The sequence below is a fragment of the Entelurus aequoreus genome, linkage group LG06 (genome assembly GCF_033978785.1).
Source record: "Entelurus aequoreus isolate RoL-2023_Sb linkage group LG06, RoL_Eaeq_v1.1, whole genome shotgun sequence".
In the NCBI taxonomy this organism is placed as follows: Eukaryota; Metazoa; Chordata; class Actinopteri; order Syngnathiformes; family Syngnathidae; genus Entelurus; species Entelurus aequoreus.
This window is the reverse complement of record NC_084736.1, coordinates 86347178-86363001: the sequence shown is the minus strand read 5'-3', so window position 1 is coordinate 86363001 and position 15824 is coordinate 86347178. Positions and strand designations below refer to the sequence as shown.

Here is a 15824-nt window from a genome sequence, read left to right as displayed (position 1 = left end):
TTTATAGAATGTTGTTGCCTGGACCAACCTTGGTACATTGTATATGAAGAAGGACAATATAGAGGTGTGTGTTTCATGATGCATCGAAATGTTATTATTATTGTTGTTTTTTTATCATTGCCGACTGATAGATGTGTTAATTTTGTGTTTTTTTCCCCTTGTTAGCTTGCACATGAGGCTTTTAAGGTTGCACAGTCGTTGGAGCCGCTCTATGTCAACTGCTGGATCGGGCAGGTAATCCGTTTTTTAAATAATCAGCAAATCCTGACGATTGTGTACGAGTACTGAGACACTTATCATACCATTCAATGTAACACTATTGTGCCGGTCAGCCATCTCCACTTGACTGAATTTCTGCAACAAAAAAGCTTATTTGAACAAACTCAATTAAAAAACAAAATAGGTGGTTCATTTGGAATGGATCACCTCTTGTTTTCCGTATTCCAAAATCCTAATGCTGGCAAAAAGTACTTTTTCTGCAGGAACTTTAAAAGCAGCATCATGCATAAAAGCAGTGATGCTGATAATTTATTTTTCTAGGTTTATAGTTATGACAGTTTAATATTGCCCGATTTACTTTTGTTGCTGTATGTAAAAATGCCGCCCCTGAAGCTGGTTGCATCAGCTCTGTACGCCATTATTTATTTATTGGTGTTATCTAATGTTTCCCTCTCGTTTTTATGTGTTTTTAGCTTTTGATTTAATCCCACTCGGAACTGCACAAAAAGGGGTGTCACTTTTGTGACTTTTGCGCTACATTTAAAACTTTTTTGTGGATATTTTGAATCTGCAACCACATGCTGTTATTTCTCCATTGTGGGATAAGTAAAACTATGTCTTATCATATTAGCATGGTATTAGTGGACTTCTATGGAGAGCTCATCATTTCTAAGAGTCTTGCAATTTATAGACCTGTATGAAATCGGCCCCCCTTTTAAATACCATATTTTCCGCTCTATAAGGCGCACGGGATTATAAGGCGCACCTTCAATGAATGGCATATTTAAAACTGTGTTCATATATAAGGCGCACCGCATTATAAGGCGCATAGAATAGACGCTACAGTAGAGGCTGGGGTTACGTTATGCATCCATTAGATGGAGCTGCGCTAAAGGGAATGTCAACAAAACAGTCAGATAGGTCAGTCAAACTTTATTAACAGATTACAAACCAGCGTTCTGACAACTCTGTTCACTCCCAAAATGAATAAACAGCTGTTTTATTATTTTCCCAGAGGTAAAGTCAGTGACGTGGTGTTTTGTTTATCTTTTAACAACAGCAAGGTATAACATGTAGTGCAACATTTATATCACATAGTGGAGAGGAACTTTTCCCTGATTCAATAAACACGTAAAAAACAGTGATACTGTTACGGTAAATCAAACGTCAGTGCAATCACAATATAGTAACACTCGAAATAGTGCAGAGCAATAACTATATATGAATAACTCAACGTTGCTCAAACGTTAATGTCACACAACACAACACACAAAATAAACATGTAAAGCTCACTTTATGAAGTTATTCATCATCCACGAATCCCTCGAATTGTTCTTCTTCAGTGTCCGAATTTAACAGTTGGGCGAATACGGCATCCAACATGCCTGGCTCTGTCTCGTCGAAGTCGTCATTAATCGAGTCAGTGTCGCTGCTGCTCTATTCCCGTGTTCTACTGCGTGACTGATCGTCTTAAGTTTAAACTCTGCGTCGTAAGCGTGTCTCTTAATAGGAGCCATTTTGGGGTCTTTACATAAACAAACATGAAACGGCACGCCATAGCATGCACCGCGCGCTTCTTCTTCTACGGGGGAAAATGAAGACGGGGGAAATGGAACGGCACGCCTCGCGCAGTCATATATCCCAGCATGCACCGCGCGCTTCTTCTTCTACGTGGGAAAATTAAGTTGGCGGCTGCTTACCGTAGTTGCGATTGATTGATTGATTGATTGAAACTTTTACCTGTTGGAGGCTCAAGATTGGTCCTATATAAGGCACACCGGATTAAAAGGCGCATTGTCAGTTTTAGACAAAATTGGAGGTTTTTAGGTGCGCCTAATAGTGCGAAAAATACGGTTACACTGCCATTCGTTTGTGTCGTAAAAGAATAGTTTGTGCCACTACAGTTTTTAAGTTATTCTAAAATAATTTTCTGATTAGTGATGTCATCCAACCCCGCCCACCTTGTCAAAACTTCCCCAAACGTGTCCCATTTGTTTTTGCAACATTATTGCTGCTAACATTTTTCGTCTTGAGTGTTATAGTTTTTATGTAATTAACAAGTTTTTATTCATAACCAGCCCCCCATCACCTTGTCAAAATCTCCACAAACTTGTCCCATAATGTTTGTGTTGGTTTGTACTGCAACAAGCTTTTGTTTAAATATTTAACTTTTTATTGTTTACATTCATAGTGATGTGCGGATGGATATTGACGTTATCAATACCTCCGATACCAGATATACCTTTATGCTGAGATGTAGACGAGTGGGGGTGAGTATGAATATTAACACGTTAATAACATAAAAACTATAATAGACCAAAATAATTGCAACACAAATGTTTGCGACAAGTTTGGGGAGGGTTTGACAAGGTGGTGGAGCTGGATAACGTCCCTAGTCAGTAACTGAATTTCAGAATAACTTAAAAACCGCAACGGCACAAACGAATAACTTTGCAACACAAACAAATCACAAGCCAATGGTATTTTATTGTTTGCTATCATAATGAGGGGTAACTCCACACAGGTAATTTATCGGAAATATTTACATGTTTGCTTGGCTTTGTATGCAGTTGAGTGTAAAGTGTGTGCGTGATGCGAAGGTTACTGCTCTTTTGAATCATGTCAGGTGTAAATGATGAAAAATGTCGGTCTCTTCTCACCTTGCCAGGCCCTGATAGCAGAGAATGTGGGAAGCTTTGAGGCCATGGATCTTTTTAGACACACCACTGAACTCCGCACACATGTACGTGACCACCACATTTGTTTCTGTTTAATTCATAGCCTTTTGCAACACCACCTGAGGTAAAAAAAGAGTAAAATGTCTCCCTACTTTATTTCTAACTCATCACTCTCTGCAGACGGAGGGAGTGAAAGGTTATGCCTACTGTGTGTGTTCCACCTTGCTGGACAAGAGCAATAGAGACTCTGAACTGTACCGCTACAACATTGTCCAGATGAATGCCATCTCTGCGGCCCAGGTGGCACTCAGCAAATACACAGGTGCGCCGTCAAAGTCTGCTCAACACATATGTGGGTCAAGTGGGAGAGAAGGTCTTGTGTGAACCTGAAGTTTCCCTTCCAGAAAGGTTCCAGTCTGATGCTCATGCCTTCATCATGCTGGGCTTCATGACAGAACATTTACAACTAAAGAGGCAGGCTGTACAAGCTTACCAAAGGTATGTCCAAATCAAAATTTTTACTGAAAATAGGTAAGTGTTTTAAATACAACTGTGACATCCACTAAAGCCAAGCAAGCCTTAACAGTTTGTTAGAAACAAAAAATAATGCTCAGACAAGGCTCCACTCCGGTCTAATGATTATGATTAGTCGTCCCTCACCACATCACGCCTCAAATATTGCGGACACACCACATCGCAGATTAGGGTGTAATGGTTTTGTAGATACTGCGGCATTTCGGTTTCAAAGTCTTCACAATAATGCAGTGACGCGTGACGGTATCAAACAAAAACTTGACTGGGTCTAAAAATAAACTACATCTCCCCGAATCCAACGCCGTAAGCAGGAAGTGAAGTGTGTTCGTAGTAGTTTAGAAGAATTGTTGTTTTCAGACAATTCATCAAAATCTGTCTGGAACTGTTTGAGTTATGTTGATAACAAATGGATAAAGAAACCCTGGTGAAAACATAACCTCTTTGGCGGAGGTAAGAAAGTCTGCGTTCTGCAATGTAAAGCAGGGCATTTTCGTCTCGAGCACTTCATAGGCAGCGCAGGGACGGAAGTCACCCAAAAAAACTGATGACTCCTCAATCTATGTCTCCATTTTCCATCGCTTGTTTCTCTCGATGTCGCGGTGGGGCTGGAGTCTACCAAGCGGCACTCGGGCATAAGGCAGCGTACTCCCTGGACAAGTCACCATCTCATAAACTGTCACTCAGAAATGATATTTGAAGCCAAACATCAGTTTGTGAGGTATTTACAATATTAAAAGTTAAATTGTTGAACTTTTCTTAGAAACAGGATATTCCAGAATTATATAAACATGTCCACTGTGGAGGACACTGCTTGTCCGAAAGTAAAAGTTGAAGGACACTAAAGTGGACATTATTGTTCAACACTGGATATTTACATTGTCACTCAACTGTAAGGTTTTTTTTATATATATATTTGCTTATAACTGTGGATGTTCCTGCACAATTCTTTGCATTTAAAAATACACATTTGTTGTAATAAATATGATTAGAACATTTTAGCATTATGTTTGTCTTCAATTACAGTAAGTGTGTCTATCCTAAACATTCCTGCCACTTCATTTTGAACACTATGGCATTTTTAAGTTCAGGTTTTTTTTTTGACAAATACCACAATAATATCGTACTATGGCCTTTATACCGTGATAATATCGATCCGTGAGATTTTGATACCGTTAAATCCCTATATATATATATATATATATATATATATATATATATATATATATATATATATATATATATATATATATATATATATATATATATATATATATACACATATATAATATATATTATTGCCATATTTATATAACGTTTGTTCCTATCGTAGACACTGATTGGCTCAGCCTTAGCTGCATTACAATATTGGATTAAAATAGTGTAAAGGTGACTAAAGGGTGTTATGTTATGTCTAGAGGGCTCTCATAATGTTGAAAAATGTATTTAGAAGGTTGTAAACAGCTTTTTTATGCTCTAGCTATGAAAGTATAATTAATGATTACTACTTTGCGGAAATTTGTTTATTACGGTCGTGTCTGGCACCAATTAACAGCGATAAACAAGGGATTACTGTATCGTTATTTCTTACATATGACAATTCACATTAATGTACATACAAATGAATGTAAATGTGCTACATTGTAGCCAGAGGCTAATTTCCATCTGCAGTCCCTCGTAGGTCGATGGTACATAGAACAAGTCAATTTAAAAAAAAAAACATGCATAAAAGTTTTGACAACATCAGTCATCATAAACAGTACAATACAATACAATACAGATATACTAATAAAATGGGCACCCATATATAACAGTAGGTTGCTGCATGACCTCAGCTGAATACTGCACTACATGCTTCCATCTGTTGAAAAGCTCTATGGAGATGATAATTTAATTTTCCAGCATGATCTGGCACCTGCCCACAGTGCCAAAACCACCAGTAACTGGTGTACTGACCATGGCATTACTGTCCTCGATTGGCCTGCCAACTCCCCTGACCTGAACCCCATAGAGAATTTGTGGGGTATTGTGAAGAAGAAACTGAAAGACACTAGACCCAATAATGCAAATGAGCTAAAGGCCGCTATTGAAGCATCCTGGGCATCCATGACACCTCAGCAATGCCACAGGCTGATTGCCTCCATGCCACGCCGCATTGATGCAGTAATCCGTGCAAAAGGATTCCCAACCAAGTACTGAGTGCATTAATTGACATTTTCAAATGTTTGATTTGGTTTTGCTGTTATAAATCTTTTTTTTTTACTTGGTCTGAGGAAATATTCAATTTTTTTGAGATTGGATTTTTTAGTTTTCTTAAGCTTTATGCCATAATCAGCAATATTAAAATAATAAAAGTCTTGCACTATTTCAGTTGATGTGTAATGAATCCAGAATGTATGACATTTTTGTTTTTTTAATTGCATTACAGAAAATAAATAACTTTATCACAATATTCTAATTTTCTGAGACAGTCCTGTATAGTTATGGTGTAATAACCCTTAATATAAAACCTAACTATGCAACCAACAATCAAAACATAACATTTCCTTTGAGCTAATAGCTCATTTATTTGTCTCTGTTTTTGTGTGTTTGATTGATATTGTCTCTACTCAGAGCTGTTGAGTTGCTTCGGTCCACATCCCTCACAGAGCAGCTATTTTTTGCTCTAAGCAACTACGCACGTGCTTTATGGTGAGTAAAGAGTATTTACAGATATTTCCCACTGTCGTAAGATGACTGACAACCTTATATTGGTCCTTCCAGCGCTTGTGGCCGGTGTGAGGAAGCCGTCCATGTCTATAACTCCACCCCACTGGAGGAGCTCAGTGATCTGGCAGGGTTGGCTTTGGCATACTGCAAGGCTGGACACATCCCAGAGAGCAGTAGCGGTGAGTAACAGCTCTGAAGCCCTGTGAGAACGTATGTGACATGCCAGAGTGACTGCAAAGGGTTCAATACTTGTGCTCTGTAGCCTACGAGCGGGCCCTGGCGATGGCTTCCAGTGAAAAGGAAACAGCATACATCTTGACAGCTCTATCACTGCTGCAGCACCAGCAGGGTAATCTGGACTCTGCCAAGACCCTGCTATTCAAATGGTGGGTCCAATCAGCTTGCTGTGCGGTTTTGCATTTCCCAAGTCGAAAGCTAGTAAAGGCACCAATATAAATGTTTAAAGCATGTAGAGAATATACAGTTGTCTCCTACTCCAGTTCTACATAATGATAATATATCGCCTGTATTTTGCTCATCTACATGCTGATTGACCATCTAACCTCTGTCTTCGCAGCTCCATGTTGAAGGAACCAGTTCCAGAGTCCCTGCTGTGTTTATGTGCCCTTGGATTGGCCCACAATGATGTCACGCTAGCCGCGGCTGCACGCACAGAGCTGCTCAAACAAGGTTCTTCCTGTGCAACTGTTGTAGAGCAGAGATGTCTTCTCACCTGTACCTTACTGGCCCTGCAGGGCAACTACAGTGCTGTGCAAAGAGAGGCCTCCAGAGCTGTACACAGGTGGGGAAACAAGTATCATATCTACAGATAGCTGAACAAGGGACATGCATTATGTCGGAATACACATAAATAACTGCCCTTTTTCTATTTGCTGTTTTTAGCTATCCTGGTAACCCATCTCTGTGGTCATTGCTGTCCAGATTGGTACCACAATACTACCCCAGGAAAGCTAATGTAAGCTTCTTGCAAACACAACACACTCCTATGAACATAGATTACTAATACTGTACTAGAGATCCACCAAACTGTTTTTTCAGGGCCGATACCGATTATTAGTCGTTAAGGGGGCCGATAATCGGTATTTGGAGCCAATATTTATTTGCAGTAAAAGGTTATTTAAATATGAATTGTATACGTCAGCTGCACAACGCTTTAAAATTATTATTTTTTTCGATAAAATGTTTAATTTAGCACCAAAAAACGTTAGGATGTTTCACAAACACCTTCATTACGTGTGTCTAAGAGGAGCATAAACCTTTAAATTTCTAAACATGTGAAATCTCCTGGGAACATTTGTAAAAATATGGGAATTCTCTATACCACACTAACTCAACATTTATAAATTTTTATACAATTTTATAATAGTTAATGGATTTTAAATCATTGTAATGTTTAAAGATAAAAACATAATTCTGAGCTCCTTCACATAGCTTATACTTGAGACATTTTTCCCGCAGGCCGACATAATTTCTTCCTGAATGTTACAGAAAGTATGAGAATGTGTGAGCTGCTGTCTCTTCTCTACTTACCGTATTTTCCGGACTATAGAGCGCACCAGGATATTAGCCGCACCCACTAAATTTTAGAAGGAAAAAAATGTATGTTTTCATATATTAGCCACACACATAAGCCATAGTTATATACCATGTGAAATGAGTTATTGACACAGAAATATTTTGTAAATGTTTATTGACATACTTTAATTGTTTCGGTGCCTGTAAGTAACACGGCAGTAAAATGGACCCGCTAGCCGCGGAAGCTAGCTCTTCAAACAGCTAAACAGACTCAATAACTCCACGGTGGCGTTTTAATGAATTTACTGAGGAATTTGTGACACTGAAACAATACAAAAAAGAATGCCATTACAAGTTAATAACATTAACACAGACACTCATAGACGTGTTAGCATACTAGCTAACGCTAACAACTCTAGCGTCATTACATTACGATAGCACGTACAAATGCATGAAAACACTCCTACAGACATCACACATGGGACGGTTTAGTACGTATAACCAGTTTTAGTTACACTGTCAAACTTACAAATGTTCCTTGGAGTGATGAATGAAGAATCCATAAGAGTAAAACGCAATGGACGGCTAGAAGACTTAACGGCACTCTGGTTGAAAAAAAAAACCACTTCTTTAAATGGAAGGACACTGCAGCACCTGCTGTAAGCAAACTCATCCAAAAGATGGCGCCATAGCACAAACAATAAAACACCCTCTCAGTGTTTTTGCTTGTTTTTTTTTAAATATTTTTTTTATTATGGCCGCCAGCGAAGAAAAATGTATAAATTAGCCACTCAGTCTTATAAGCCGCAAGGTTCAAAGTGTAGGAAAAATATAGCTGCTTATAGTCTGGAATCTCCGTTATTTTATAAATCTCATATTTGTCAAGATATTTACACAAAGTTTGAAATTCTTGGCAGAGAAATCTTTTATGTTGCCCTGTCAATAATTGGTTGATCTCTATACTGTAAATACATTGTCCAACTTTGCTGAAATGTAATGTCATGCTTTTGCACGCTGTCTTCCAGGGAGGAGCAATGGCCGGACATGTTGCCTGTCTCTCCAGTATGACCCAGGGAAAGGTAAAAAAAAAAATGAAAACATAAAAATGCCTAAATAATTATAGTAGGCAGCTTTCGTTTTTGTAGTGGTTTATCACATTGCATATATTATGTGGCAAAGCTATACTATGAGGGGATTAGTTCCCACGATACAAGAATTAAAAAAAAATTCAGAGCAGTGTACAGTAGTTTTCAATGTGTTCGCAATGAAACATGTTTTTTTTTTTTTAAATCTATTTGCTGACAGAGGGCGCTGCTGTACAGTGGAGTGAACCAGCTGGCCAATGGGAGACACTCTGGAGAGGATGCTCAGAGGAATGCCCTGAAGACCATGCAGCGAGCTGTGCTGCTCTGTCCTGGTACATTTACTAACACATTGCAACTTGCATAGATACACACAACAGTCTTAGCGGAGCCAATATGTTGCATAGTGCCATGCTGTTTATGGGACTTTTCAGAAGCATTCTTTCTTTTAATGGAGGCCTTTACATTACATTTAATGATTTTGTTCAACTCTTAAAATTCCTCTGCTTACAGATGATCCATCTGCATGGGCAGGATTAATGGCTGCCTGTCACACAGAAAACACTTCCTCTTATCTCTGTGGCTCAGCTGCTTGTAGGCAGGGTCTAGAGCAAACCCTAATGTCAGTGGTTTCTGAGAAAGGTATGCATGTTTATTTTTAGCCATATTGTATATGCATTTGCTAGTTAACTTTAACTTTTTAACTTTTTTTAACTTTAACTTTAACTTAGTTAATGATAGTACTGCAGCTGTACTCAATGTTGTGTCCCATATTGGTCACATTTGAACTGTTTCTTGGTACCTGGAAATTTATACTGGTACTCAATGGTACCAATTTCGGTATTTTTGTGTGTTAATACATGTTAATTGCTTTATAATAACATTTTATTTTATAATGAACATTTTACAGTGATCTGATTAGGGTAACTGTGCTGTCCAGTTGTTATATCTTGTTTTCTGATTACATTTGAGTCTTATTTACAATGCAGTTGCCAAGATATTAGATGGCAGTACTGTATAGGCTATTTATGGTATGCCTAAATAGGAAGTAGCTTTTTCCAGAAAGATTAACGTGTTATGTTGTGCCCTACAAATTGTTTATACTGTTCGTATTGTGCTTTTAACATTTATCTTAGTTGTAGTTTTTATTACCAAATTTGAAGGTGTTGAAATCGTCATGTAAAATCGCTAATGCTAATTGTAGCCTGTCTGCGGTGAAGCTCGCACATTTTGGAATATTGGAGCCTTACTTTTTGTTTGAGCGTTTTCTTCCAAGTATACTTCCTTTGTTGGTGTTAAAAATGGCAACATTATTTAGAGGGAGCTTGGCTGAGTGCTGCCAAAATTATTGTTTCCTTGAGCCAATGTTTAGTCTGCACCTGGATGTGACGTCACATGCAACAAAAGTATCAAAATATGGCACCATTTGATATTACGTGAATCGAGACCCGGTAGTACCGAGAGAGATCGGGCGGTGCTTATAAAAGTACTGAATTCAGTACCGATCCCTAATTTCAGTTTACACTCCTAACACTTTTCTGTATTTCAGTGCGTAGCGTTGAGACAGAGCGGCCCTTAGCCCAGAGTCTAGAAGAATGGGTACTCCAACAGGCAGTGAGTGGCCTCTTGCTAAGCAGACAGCTAGATCAGGCAGAAGCACTCTGCTCACAGGTAATATTTGTTTCAGTTTAAAACAGGGTTCATTCCAATCTATGCAATGTAAACAGGGATTATGCATTAGTGTTTGTTCTGTCCGTCATTATCGATTGTCCTTTGCTCGATTCCAGGTGCTGAACGTGTCCCCAGAGCGTACCGCAATCATGTTGTCACTCAGACAAGTGCAGTGTCAGCGTCTCCTTGAGACTCGCGGCGGTACTCTCCTCTCAGAGTCCATGCTGGAGCAGCTCAGCAATGCTGTGATGCTAAACCCCTCCAATATTGGGGCGCTGCACGTAAGATGATCTCTCACTGTCATCATTAGGCAGTTTTGAATCACGTCTTTGTTCGCACACTTAATTTTTGCTCTACATGTATTGTGTTTTCTGGTGGTATGTTGGGGTATTATGACTGTAGACTTAACTGATACTTACTAAATGTAAAATTGACTATATTAAGGACTACAGTGACAATATCAAAATATCATTGCTGCTTATTTCTCTTTAATGATAAAAAGATACTACAGTTTAAAGGTACTGCAAGAAATACATCTTGTAAATATGCAATGGTGTACTTTTCAGTTGTTAGAACCAAACGTATTACTGTTATAAACTAGGGGTGTCCCGATACAATTTAAACACTTCTGATATGATACCGACATTAGAGCCTTGAGTATTGGCCAGTACGATATCAGCACCATTCATAGTACAGTGGAACGTTGATTTGCCAACTTACTATAATTGTTTTTTAAACAGGGTTTGTAAATCCAAAAGTTTGTATAGCGAAGCAAATTTTTTAATTAGAAACAATGTAAATATGAATAATGGGTTTCAGCCTTGACAAAAGTCCATATTTTAATCAAGGTTTTTATACTTTGAACACACTATTAAGTGCTATACAGTACTGTATATCCAATAAACATAACAAGGAGGTGATGAATCAACCATCCATCCATGCATTTTCTACCGCTTGTCCCTTTCGGGGTCGCAGGGGGTGCTGGAGCCTATCTCAGCTGCATTCGGGTAGACTGTCCCCTAATTATAAGCCAAAACAACTATGACAAGCTAAACTGTGTACGCGCTGCTCTGCCAACACACACGCACGCACACACAGAAATCCCTTTGGTGCCCTCACAACTTTAACAACCGTATTGCTACAATAATAAACATTTTGACAAGTAGAATCCACTTTTAGTACATTAACATTGGCAAAGGGGACGCTCACACAAGGAGAGAAAAGAGCGGGAGGGTGGTTTGCACAAAGAGGCATATTTGGCACAATCTAAAAGTTTGTAAACAGAAAAGTTTGCAAATAAAGGGGTTTATAAGTCAAGGTTCCACTGTACATACTCTCACCATTTTGTAGTGTAAAATGTTAGAAAAAGCTTGATAAAGTTAAATAAATTACTCAGAGAACGGATTAACCAAAGAAATCAAACAAAGCACCAATAAGATTCAGTTGAAGAGACTGTTCAAACTACAAGTGTTCACACAGTACACAAAACAACAATTATGATGAACATCTTGAACCCTTTATTTTTCTTTTGAGATAAAGATTATTTATGTATTTGATATTTGTTTACTTACTATGGTAACCTTACTCTCGCCAGACCCTTGTAGTTCGTTGAGCTCCACACAAGGATCTGGGCTCGAGGTCATTGTAAACCCCTTCCAGATAGCAAAAAATAATGAACCAATAAGAATCGCCGTAGAGGATTTCATAGATGTGACGTAGCCCCGAAGGGACTGTTTGATTCAAACAACATTGAGGAGTCGTGTGCTGACATTGATTCTGCTAAAGCAAATGTTTTGCGACATTGATCGAATATTAATTATTTAAAAGATGAAGAGAGAACGGTTTTGAAGGCATTTATTGGTGGCAACGATGTTTTGGCTCTTCTTCTGACCGGGTTTGGATTTCCCAGTTTCCCTCTCATCAGCATCACGGGTTGATTTCCATGTGAGTGGTTGAAATAGCACGTCATTCAAGATAACGGACAAGTGGTTTATCCAATCACATTCAATGATTTTTTTTACAAGGCCCCGCCTTCTGAAATACATCTCCTATTGAGAACTCCCAGATCAATGTGTGGAGCTCAGCGAACGACAAGGATCTGGCGAGAATCAGGTTATTACTATTGTATATTATTTATTTACTGTTCTTTTACAGAGAACAAGGAAATGGGATAAAATTGCTATGGAATGAAAAGGGGTAGGATTAAATAAGCTCAGCTTCTTCCTCCTCTTTTTCGGACGTGCTGTAATGAAAAAACTGGAAATGAGTGATGCATTACATTGTATATCGTATGCATGTTCCAAATAAACTGAAACTGAACGGAACTGAACAATAGCAGATATGAAAAACACTTCACCTTATGACTTTTGTTTTCTTTATATTTGAAGGGGTGTAGTAATTCGTTTTTTGGCGACTCCTACAATAATTCACGACATGTTTTTGCACACTAACTAATACGCTTCTATCTCGGAGATTTTGTGTCTGTAAATATTATGCAACTATTACTTTTTTATACTGACAACTGTTGTTCTAAAACTGCAACATCGTTTTTTTGTTGTTGTTGATGGCATCAGACTGATGCCCGTTATCAATATCGTATCGGGACACCCCTAATATAAACTCCTGTGTCCTCATCATCATTTCTTTACAATCTCCCAGTGGTTGGCTGCCGTGTACTGCAGCCAGGGTCTGCTGGTCCAGGCAGTCATGGCGCTCAAACGCAGCTTGCAGCTTGCCTCGCAGCTCGGCCTGCACAGCAGCCAAGTAGCCAGTCTGCTGCGACTCGCCCTGGTGGCCCTGCGGCCCTGCATGGTGAGTCTGGTCATGAGCTCTTTCTAAAACCATCTACAGCCAATCGGCCATCACCGCCGTGACTCGCCCTCGTTCGTCCTAGCCTCTGTGGTTTTGTTGTTTTCTAAACTTCACAGGCAGGAGTCCCAGGAAATGACCAGATAGATCTCGTCAGACAAGCCACTACAGAGGCCCTGAAGCTGGGCTCGTCTCTCCCTGTGGCTGTGCTCTTTCAGGCCCTGCTCCAGTACATTACCCAAAAAAATAAAAGGTAGGGGATTAGCATTATTCTATCATGGATATTTAATCAATGTTCCAGTGAAATATGAAGGATCTATTTCAGGTTCAAACTATTTCCTCCATAAAACCTTTACATTTACTCTCTCTGTGTTCTAAATAGAAAAAAATCTGCTAGAATGAGGCGGCTAATAATACAGGTAATGGTAATTAATCTATTACACCTTTAAAGCCCTTTAAAAAAACGGCAACAACGTTTTGTTACATGCCTTGACCTGCTAATTATCCAAACTATAGCGATATTGTTATTGTAAGAGCTAATGCAGAGGAACTACTTTTCTGGCATCACCTTGCTCACACCGACCACAAGCGAGTAGCCAGCTACTAGCTACTTTGAGCTGCTAATAACGTTGGTTGCAACCCACCATGAAATAAAGACAAAAAAAATTGATTTAGCTGCTTCTGCTGCTGCTGTATTGCCTTTCAGTTAATGCTAGGTTATAAACCATGTATCATATGTATCGTAGAAGGTTGTGGCACCAAGCCAGGACGTTGGTCATCTTCTGAAAATCCACACGCTACCAACTTGATACTATATGGCTCTCAACAAATGGAACGCAGCTTAAGGTCCAACAACGTCGCTCAAAAGTATTTCTTATGAGAAGTGAATTTAGTAGCTCAAGGAGAGCACAAGTGCTGAAAGATACAAGCATCCCAGTTGGAGCTGACATTGTAAGTCAATGTTTTATATTTTTATTTGAACCATTTAGCAATAGTGCCACACGATAACGCTTTATGGCTCTGATGAATTCCGCCATTAGTGACAGCAAACTCCGACAGTGCTCTCTTTGTTGTTGTTGACAGAAGTAGTGATCGTTGCGTTCTGTAAAGTCAATGTGCCCAGGAAAGATGTTACGCTAATGATTTAAATGACCAAAATATTGTAATTACTACATGTTGTGATGCATATGCCTGTTACTGCATTGCACACATACCTACAGCATGTACACAAAAATTTATTTTAAAAGGCTTTATGCTCGTAATAGATCGTATCCTCATTACCTCGCACAGTTTTTCACCATTTAGAACGCAGAGAAAAGGGAATGACGTGTTCTTGTCTCACATTTGAAGATGACGGGCAACATTTTTTTTTTAAAGTGCAGTTTTTCTTTAATAGATTATTATTTTTCCAACTTTTTGGGGGCTTACATCATCCTTTGATGCCTCTTTCAAATGATCCGCAGGACTTGAGCCTGAACATTGAGCGTCAGTGCCAAATCCTGTCACTTTCAACAATAGTTTCCTCTACAACATGCATTGTCATCTTGCTCTTTATAAGATCCCAAGATCAAAAAGTAGGTTTTCCCTCACGGCTGAATAAGCCCTCTTTGGTGAGACCGTGTAGAGATCCAGAGGCTAATAGGATGTACACGTCTTTCTTGACCACAACTGAACTCACACGGCCAACCATCAAACGCCATCCTAAGAGGAAACAATTGACTCCCACAATTCCCATCGGTCCCTTTTCTTATTCTCTCTTTCTACTCTGGGCTGCCCTTCATTGGATAATAGACACAAATGCTACATGCTACCATTGCTGTGCTGCCAATTATACTGTGTGTGGGGTTTTCTTCTTCCGTCTGTCCTTTACAGAGAAAAAAGGCGACTATTAGAGAAGCTGGTTTATGGCCCCTGTCAAGAAGTCTCAGTGACTGTGGTGCAGGTGGCCAGCTGGTACCTGCTCAGACACCTGCATTGCAAAAACGACCAGGAATTAATTCATGTAAAGCACAATGCTAAGTTTTATCTTCACTCTGCACATTCAAACATGCAAACACTTTCCACCTAATGTGCCAAAAAAAAAAAAATTTCTGCAGGTTCTTTTGGAGCACGCCAAAAAGAACGGGGACCAAAGACTGCTGGACTTGCATTCGCAGCTTGTTTCTTCATCCTGAATGTTGCCACAGTGAAAATGTTTTTTTATATCCGCTAACGCTTCATTTGGCATGGCATGACAGTCTTAAATCTATCAATTCAATATTCAATGGAGTTTTTATTAAAGAAATATACTCTATACATTGCTATTGTGGTAAATGACTATTCTAGCTGCAAATGTCTGGTTTTTGGTGCAATATTTACATAGGTGTATAGAGGCCCATTTCCAGCAACTATCACTCCAGTGTTCTAATGGTACAATGTGTTTGCTCATTGGCTCAGAAGGCTAATTGATGATTAGAAAACCCTTGTGCAATCATGTTCACACATCTGAAAACAGTTTAGATCGTTACAGAAGCTACAAAACTGACCTTCCTTTGAGCAGATTGAGTTTCTGGAGCATCACATTTGTGGGGTCAATTAAACGCTCAAAATG

General features: G+C 39.1%; 1 protein-coding gene across 4 annotated transcripts in view; it reads left to right on the top strand.

Moving 5' to 3' along the window:
- Window positions 1–15526, top strand: part of LOC133652708 (tetratricopeptide repeat protein 37-like) — a 42249-nt gene extending 26723 nt beyond the window's left edge. For all 4 annotated transcript variants that reach the window (XM_062051737.1, XM_062051735.1, XM_062051738.1 and 1 more), the window contains exons 23-41: window positions 8–64; window positions 166–234; window positions 2888–2962; window positions 3078–3219; window positions 3302–3395; window positions 6042–6119; window positions 6192–6316; window positions 6400–6523; window positions 6715–6939; window positions 7041–7113; window positions 8699–8752; window positions 8979–9090; window positions 9269–9397; window positions 10305–10426; window positions 10543–10707; window positions 13085–13237; window positions 13354–13487; window positions 15107–15236; window positions 15331–15526. In XM_062051737.1, the coding sequence (XP_061907721.1) occupies window positions 8–64; window positions 166–234; window positions 2888–2962; window positions 3078–3219; window positions 3302–3395; window positions 6042–6119; window positions 6192–6316; window positions 6400–6523; window positions 6715–6939; window positions 7041–7113; window positions 8699–8752; window positions 8979–9090; window positions 9269–9397; window positions 10305–10426; window positions 10543–10707; window positions 13085–13237; window positions 13354–13487; window positions 15107–15236; window positions 15331–15408 (2139 nt within the window). In that variant the 3' untranslated portion in view covers window positions 15409–15526. The remainder of the gene's footprint in view (window positions 1–7; window positions 65–165; window positions 235–2887; window positions 2963–3077; window positions 3220–3301; window positions 3396–6041; window positions 6120–6191; window positions 6317–6399; window positions 6524–6714; window positions 6940–7040; window positions 7114–8698; window positions 8753–8978; window positions 9091–9268; window positions 9398–10304; window positions 10427–10542; window positions 10708–13084; window positions 13238–13353; window positions 13488–15106; window positions 15237–15330) is intronic.
- Window positions 15527–15824: the final 298 nt, after the last annotated feature.